Source organism: Hypanus sabinus, chromosome 4, assembly GCF_030144855.1.
Source record: "Hypanus sabinus isolate sHypSab1 chromosome 4, sHypSab1.hap1, whole genome shotgun sequence".
NCBI lineage: Eukaryota > Metazoa > Chordata > Chondrichthyes > Myliobatiformes > Dasyatidae > Hypanus > Hypanus sabinus.
The window spans coordinates 54,359,021-54,367,425 of record NC_082709.1 but is presented as its reverse complement, the minus strand read 5'-3'; the positions used below and the strand labels follow the sequence as shown (position 1 = coordinate 54,367,425).

General features: G+C 42.7%; 1 protein-coding gene across 1 annotated transcript; it reads left to right on the top strand.

The window, feature by feature from the left end:
- The first annotated feature begins 4,281 nt into the window (after positions 1-4,281).
- Positions 4,282-5,358, top strand: LOC132392118 (leucine-rich repeat-containing protein 3B-like). The gene has a single exon (XM_059965966.1). It carries the CDS (start codon positions 4,282-4,284, stop codon positions 5,356-5,358), a length of 1,077 nt encoding a protein of 358 aa, XP_059821949.1.
- Positions 5,359-8,405: the final 3,047 nt, after the last annotated feature.

Genomic DNA, 8,405 nt, shown 5'->3' with positions numbered 1-8,405 from the left:
AGCAGATGCTGGAAATCCAAACAACACAAACAAAATGCTGGAGGAACTCAGCAGGCCAGGCAGCATCAATGGAAAATAGTACAGTCAACGTTTTGGGCTGAGTCCCTTCATCAGGACTGGAGATGTGACTAAAGAATTGATTGGAATTGGAAACGGAACTGTAATTGGTTTATAATTGTCACATGAACCTGGATATAGTGAAGAGTTTGTTTTGCATACTGTTTATATAGATCCATTGATTACACAATGCATTGAGGTAGTACAATGTAAAATTATAACAGAATGCAGAATAAGATTTAACAACTACAGATAAAGTGCAGGGCAAATAGACAATAAGGTACAATATCATAACGAGGTAGGTTGTAAGATCAGGAGTCGATCTTATTACACCAGGGAACCAGTCAATGTCTTATAAAAGTGGGGTAGAAGCTGTACTTGAGCCTGGTGTGTGTGATTTTAAGCGTTTGTATCTTCCACTCAATGGGAGAGGGGAGAAGGCAGAACCAAGAATTTCTGGGGTAGGTGGGAACTTTGATTATGCTGGCTGCCTTATTAAATCAGTGAGAGGTATAGACAGAGTGTGTGGAGGGGAGGGTAGTTCCCATGATGCGTCGAGTTGCATCCACAACTCTCTGCAGCTTCTTGTGATCTTGGGAAGAGCAGCCGCCATACCAATGCTTTACAATACCAATACCAATGCTTTCATTGATCAAAGTCGGTAAAGGTTGATGGAGACATGTCATATTTTGTCACCCTCCTGAGGAAGAAGAGGCATTGGTGAGATTTCTTGGCCATGGAGTCTTTGGGGTTGGACTAGGACAAGCTGTTGGTGATGATGTTTCTAGGAACTTGAAGCTCTCAACCAGAGCACTGTTGATGCAGTCTGTGGACTTAAGGAAGTGAAAGCTGGGACAACACACACTGATTTCTATCAAGGGGTCTATAATGGAAAGCCTGAGCTGCCTGGATTTCCTGGATGTCAACGTATCAGAGCCCAACACATTGATACACACCATTGGCTCTACTTTGTTAGGAGTTTAGGGAGATATTGAATGTCATCAAAATCTTTTACAAATTTCTATAACAATACATTCTGACTGGTGGCATCGCAGCCTGGTATGGAGCCTTCAATTGTCAGGACTGTAAGTGGCTGCAGGCAGCTATAGACTGATCCAGTTCCGTCATGGACACATCTCCCCATCATTAAGGACATCCTCAAGAGGGAATACCTCAAGAAGGTGGATCACCATTACCACGATGCCCAGTTCTGTTATCAGGGAGGAGGTACAGGAGCCAGAAGACTCACACTCAACTATTTAAAAGCAGCTTCCTCTCCTCTGCCATCAGATTTCTGAAAGGTGCTTCAACACTTCCTCTTTATTCCTTTCTGACAACATTGGTTTTTTATCGGCATTCGACTAGAATACAGAAGCAAAGATTTAGTGCTGTGGCTTTATGAGACATTGGTCAGACCATATTTGGAGAATTATGAGAAGTTTTTGGCTCCTTATCCAAGAAAAGAAGCTGGCATTGGAGAGGATCCAGAGGACGCTCACAAAAATGATTTCAGGTATGAAAGGGTTAGTGATGGGGGGGTAGTTGATGGCTCTGGGCCTGTACTCACTGGGTTTTAGAAGAATGAGAGGGAATCTCAATGAAACCTACTGAATATTGAAAAGCCTGGATAGAGAGGTTGTTTCCAATACGGGGTGAGTCTATCACCAGAGGGCACAGTCTCAGACTAGAGGGATGTCCATGTAGAACAGAGGTGAGGAAGAATTTTTTTCAGCCAGAAGGTGGTAAGTCTGTAGAATTCACTGCCACAGATAGCTGTGGTGGCCAAGATATCGAGTATATTTAAAGTGGAGGTTGATAGGTTCTTGGTTCGTCAGGGTGTCAAAGGTCACAGAGAGAAGGCAGGAGAGTGGGGCTGAGAGGGAAAATGAATCAATCATGCTGGAGCAACATTCCATCAACATCACAAGGCTGCATGCTGAATCTGCTGTTCTGTTTGCTGTACACTTATGACTGTGTGGCTAAGCATAGTTCCAATACCATATTCAAGTTTGCAGATGCTGCCACTGTCAATCAAAGGTGGTGATGAATTCAGCATATAGGAGGGAGATTAAGAATCTGGCTGAGTGGTGCCATATCAACAACTTCTCTCTCAATGTCAGCAAGACCAAGGAGTTGATTATTGATTTCAGGAGAAGGAAACCAGAGGTCTATGAGCCAGTCCTCATTGGAGAATCAGAGGAGGAAAGGGTCACCAGCTTTAAATTCCTTGGTGTTACTATTTTGGGGAACCTGTCCTGAGCCTGAGTTACATAAGTGTAACTACAAAGAAAACACAGGAGCTTCTTTACATCCTTAAGAATTTGCCAAGATTTGGCATGACATCTAACACTTTGATAAACCTCTATAGATGTGTAGTACGGAGTATATTGACTGGCTGCATCACAGCCTGGTATGGAAACACCGATACCCTTGAGTGGAAAATTCTACAAAAAGTAATGGATACAGTCCAGTCAATCACGGATAAAGCCTTTCCTATCATTGAGCACATCTGCATGAAACGCTGTAGCAGGAAAGCAGCATCCATCATCAGAGACCACCATCATCCAGGCCATGCTCTCTTCTCACTGCTGCTATCAGGAAGAAGGTACAGGAGCTTCATAACTCTCACCACCACGTTTAGGAACAGTTACTGTCCCTCAGCTCTCAGGCTCTTGAACCAAAGGGAAAAACTTCGCTCCACTTAACCCATCATTGAACTGTTCCCACGACCAATGGACTCATTTTCAAGGACTCTTCATCTCATATTCTCGATATTTATAGCTTATTTAGTTTTTTTAATTTTTTTTCTATTTGCAGAGTTTGTCATCTTCTGCACCCTGGTGCAATGCCCAAGTTAAGTGGTCTTCCATTGATTCTGTTATGGTTATTATTCTATAGATTTATTGAGTATGCCCACAAGAAAATAAATCTTTGGGTTATATATAGTGACATATATGCATTTTGATAATAAAATTATTTTGAGCTTTGAACTTTTTGACCTTTGACTCGATGTGCTCAATGGTCTAATTCTGCTCCTATGCCTTATGTGTTCATTGACTTTGTAATAAATGGTAATTTTATGTCAATGCTCAGAACTGCTGCCACAAATGAACAATTTACTCGACATACTGTGTAAGTCAATGATAACAAACCTCTATTTTAAAGATCTTATTTCTGCCCACGAAAACAAAGTATGAAAGGCTCTTTAATTTTTATTTTTGCCGCGTGACTAAGTCGGAGAATACGGAAGATCGTGTTTGTTTGTGTCGTGCTAAGCTCCTTCTGTAAATCCCGTTCGGCCCAGCGGCAGATGCTCTCAATTCATCTGGCAAGCGGTGCGGAGTTAGTTTCTGCATTATTTACTCAAGACATCTCTCCTTTCAGCGTGTGCCTAAACCTAGCCCGCGCACAGAGCTGTTAAACCCAGCCCACTCGTTGGCACCTCATCCCGACTTCACACTTCCCCGCCCTACTATCGATTTGCAAATCTACCCTGCCTCGGAAGTCGCCGACTGGACGCGGTTGTTCCTTTCCCCTCTCCCGCACTTCACCTCCGGGCGGACCGATCTCTCTCTCCGTGCCATCCCACTAGCGACACCCCATCATCTTGCGAAGAGCATCAAGGAGGAACTCAGCACAGGTAACGGGAGAGGCATTTTACCGAGTCCTCTAGTTCGATTACTTAAATGGAATTAAGGTCTGAAAATTTAATTCAATACATCTGAACAGTTAGATATCTTATTAAAATGTGCCCCGAGATTTAATGTATGGAAAGCGAGGTCAGATTACTAATAACCTACCGTTGTTCCGTTGCATGCTGTAGTTTATACCGAATTACGTTCTCGTTATTTAAAGCTTCCCGGCTTTGTCAGAATAATCATTGTGGATATAAATTGTGTAAAACTGCTCTGAAAAACAAACAAGGAATTGTTTGCTAGGACAGTTGTGTTTGGATTAGTATTTACTTAGATTTCGGTATAATCCTGGGAATGACTAAACACGTCACGGTAAACATTTCAGTGTTGTATTGGAGGACGCAGTTAGGTGGGTATCAGATGATAAATAGGGATGAAAAAAATATTCACTTGCAAATTAATTCTTTTCATTCTGACTGACTCCTTAAGGCAGGATGAAGCAGGAACGCAGCTAGGAATCAGAGGTAGAGGAGCAGTGAATGAAGTCCTCTGTCAGAACTCTGCTCTGCTCTGGGTTTGAGAAGGTCAGATGGAGGTGATTGTCCCTGCCACTCTACTGCTGCTTTTCCAGCTCGGTGCTGTAAGCCCTGCATCTGAGCCCTGGTCAGTGTGCCCCAGGGGATGTAACTGCAGAGAAGGCCTCAAGTATGTGAACTGCACGGCGGCCTCCCTCCACCAGATCCCCACCAGTCTACCACCAGATACCGAGCACCTGGACCTCTCCAAGAATAATCTGACTGTTCTCCCGGCCAAAGCCTTCCACACCCTATGGCGGATGAACATTCTACTCATCAGTTCCTGCAATGTGAAGTTCGTGGAGGACGGAGCCTTCACAGTACTGGAAAACCTTTGGAGACTGGATCTCCAGAGAAACGACATCAGACAGCTGGGTGACAATTTCTCCACTGGCCTGTCCTTCCTCAGTGAGCTCATATTATCTGAGAACAACTTGGAAACGCTTAATCCACAGATGTTCCAGTACCTGGACAATGTAAAGAAACTCTACCTTAATAATAACCAGATCTATCAGATCAGGAATGGGGCTTTCAGAAGTATGACCAAACTCCGACACTTGCACCTTCAGGATAACAGACTTGCCTTCTTACACAATGGAGTGTTCTTCATGCTTCAGAGTCTGGAGGTGCTGAACCTTCAGGGTAATAACATCAAAGACCTTGACACCGGTGTCTTCACGTCATTGACAAGTCTCACTGTCCTAAATCTGTCCAGGAATGGCCTGGTGCGAATTAAGTTCAAAACATTTCTGGGCATTCAGACTTGGGGCACCCACATTTTGCTGTCTGAAAATAATTGGACTTGTGACTGTGAACTGCAGAGGGTTTTTGGGAAGGTGCACAGTGTCCAGCGCCTGATAGTTGATGACTACAATGATGTGATTTGCTTGGAGCCGCCTGCCTTAAGGGATTTACCTTTGGCGTCCGTTGACACTCAGCTATGCATAGCAGAGACCGTCACGGTCCTTGTCATCACCTTCACAGTCTTCATCACTGTGGTAGCTGCCATTGTAATGGCAGAAAGGAACAGGAAGAAACGGACCGGGAAACATTGGAGCGAGGAGAGCGAAGACTTAGATTCACAAGATTGATGCACAACTCAGTGCTCAAGAGTAAGGTTCATTCCCTGCAGGTCACAGAGTCGAAGATCCACATGCTGTGATTCTCCGCTAACTAGTCTAGGGCTCAATGCATTGCCATGATTTAGTCAGTCAAACCGGGTGTGCTAGAACTGACCTTGATGCCACCAGATGAGGAAAGGGGATAGATAAGACTGCCCCTTAATTGTCATATAGTGATTTAGCCTGGATGAATGGATATGCTTATGAACCAGCTTGAACTCTGATGTTAAACGGTCCCAACCTTTGGTATCTCTTTTCAACAAAATGCAAAGTATGAGCCACAGATATTTTACCTGTTTCACTGCTTATAAGGGGGCTCTGGGTAGAGGAGTAGGGGTGGAGAGGTTGTTTAGAGAAACAAATTGAATGGGTCGTTAAAATGGGAACACCAGCAATATATACTATATGACTCCATCTTAACGCTGAACCGGATGTAAATTGCAGTTTTAATCATATATTGCTATGTCTGGTAAGTAGTAGCAAATGAAGTCAGAATTCTCAGATGGAAAGGATGTCAAATATTTATTAAAATTATATAATTTTTTAAAATATCACACAAAGATGATTATGATGACCTTGCCAAACACACTCCATTGCATCTTTTGGGTTAGAACAGGGGTTCCCAACCATTTTTATGCCATGGACCAATGCCATTAAGCAAGGGGTCTGTGGACCCCAGGTTGGAAACCCCAGAATGTCATCACACATTTGCTGCAGCTTCCTAAAACACTCCTAACCACTGCATTTTCTCCATTACTGCAAATGCTTGTCATAATGATTTCTTAATGTTAGCATGAAGACTGTAAAATTACCTACTCTTTTTAAAATTGGCTGTCTGTAATTAGAGCACCCTGGATGTCGAAGTATGAGCAAAAGGCCAAAGAGAAACTTGCACAAGGTACAGAGTTTCTGTTGACCTGGGAAACCCAGAAATAACAGAATCTGGGTGACCGGCTTTCAGAAGGAAAATATGCACTAGGATGTTTCTAAATGATGCTCAGATTATTCTCCAGATATGGAACCTTAGAAATCAAGCTGGAGAGTGAACATCTTTGACCATTCTTACCATTATGGTGGTACTGGTGGCCATTCTTTCTTATTTGCTCTGAATGTTTCACACATTTTCTCACTTCTAAGCTATGCTGGTGTGTTTTGGCTTGCTTTCAGCAATGGTGTGTACCACAGGGATTCCAGAAGAATCTCTGTGAAGTCACCAGTCAGCAGGTGTGTTTGTGTTTGGCTGACATTTCCCCGTTAGATAGATAAATAGCTACTTTATTGATCCCAAAGGAGCTTATAGTGTCACAGTAGCATTACAAGTACACGGATCTATAAATATACAAATATTAGAAGAGAAATAAGAAAGAATAAAAAATAAGTTACCTCAAACAATCTAACAGGACGGGGGACATCACTTCCCCGACTATAGGTTGACTCATTATGGAGCCAAATGGCTGAAGCTAAGGATTACCTGATATAGTGCTTGGCATTTTTAACAGTGGTAGGCAATGGTGGGATGGTAAACATTTTATTATGATAATTGCAAGCACTAGTTATTGGGTGGCAAGGTAGCATAGCAGTGAGCATGTCGCTGATCACAGATTGGGGTTCGATTCCCACTGCTGTCTGTAAGGAATTTGAATATTTTCCTCATGACCACGTGGATTTCCTTCGGTTTCTCCCACATTACAAAGACATAAAGGTTAGGGTTATTGAGGTGCGTCCATTCTATGTTGGCACCCGAAGCATGGCAATACACGTAGGCTGCCCCTGGCACAATCTCCGCTGATTTGATTTGACACAAACAGCGCATTTCACTGTGTGTTTTGATGTACGTGTAACAAATAAAGCTAACCTTTAAGAAATATTTTTTGTTATTTTGGACTGGGGTGATGATGTTGCTGCAGGAGAGGTGCTACAGTTTAACAGTGAACCGGGACAAAGGATGGCAAAAGTCATCCACTTATCTCCATTTCTGATTATACCTGTTGATCCCAGCCAAGTGAGCCTTGGTGCAATATAGGGCTGAGAGTTGCTTTGATTTCCTTTTATTTCTTGTTCCATCATTTGCAAACTGTGAGGTTGGAGAGAATGAATTGTGTTCTGGGATTAGGTTAGCGAAAGAGCATAGAAAATCCAGAGGAACTGGTTTCTGCTCAGTTTATGAATTTATGAGTGGATTTCCTGGCAAAGGTTAGACAGGTTCCATCAAGTAATCAGTCATCAAGGAGCAGACACTTAAAGAGGGAAAGTAGATGGAAGCAATGTTCTATCATTAAAGCAATGCTATAAACATGGTGGTTGGACAGACTTGGCCATTAGAGAAAATGGTACATGAACCTTAGAAAAACAAAGGGCTATGGGTAAGCCTAGGTAGTTCTAAGGTAAGGACATGTTCATCACAGCTTGGTGGGCCGAAGGCCCTGTATTGTGCTGTAGGTTTTCTATGTTCTGTGTTCTATGAAATGGTTTTTAGATTGGTGTCCAATTCTAAGGTGGGCTAGAGGGTGCTTTGTGAAATTAGAACCATGCACTCTCGACCTACCTCCCTCAGAATCAGTTTTATGAAGGCTTTGGCACCTTCTGGCTGGCTGTCAGCTTTAGTACATGGGCTTTCTGCAATCTAGGAGATAACTGTAAGTTTGAGGCAGGTTGGTCATTTGTCACCTTCAACCCACCTCCACTACAATTGTTAACAAAGCTTTTGAGGAAGTTTGGAATTTTTGTCATTTTTTAATCTTTTTTAACCTTACACTCACCTAACTGCTAGTCCATAAGGTTCTCTTTTACTGACTGGGCTTCCACACAACGACCTTGGCCCGTGGTACAAATATGACAAAACTTGACCAGTCCCACCTTTTATGTCTCTCTTATTTTCCATTAAGGTTAATGCAAGCAAAAATCCGGAGAGGTAATGTTCAGGGTGGGTGGGTGAAATGCGATTTCATACTGTCAGTTGAAATAATATACCCAGAAATTGCTGTTCTATATTATGAGTTAACATGAGGTGCTTCTGA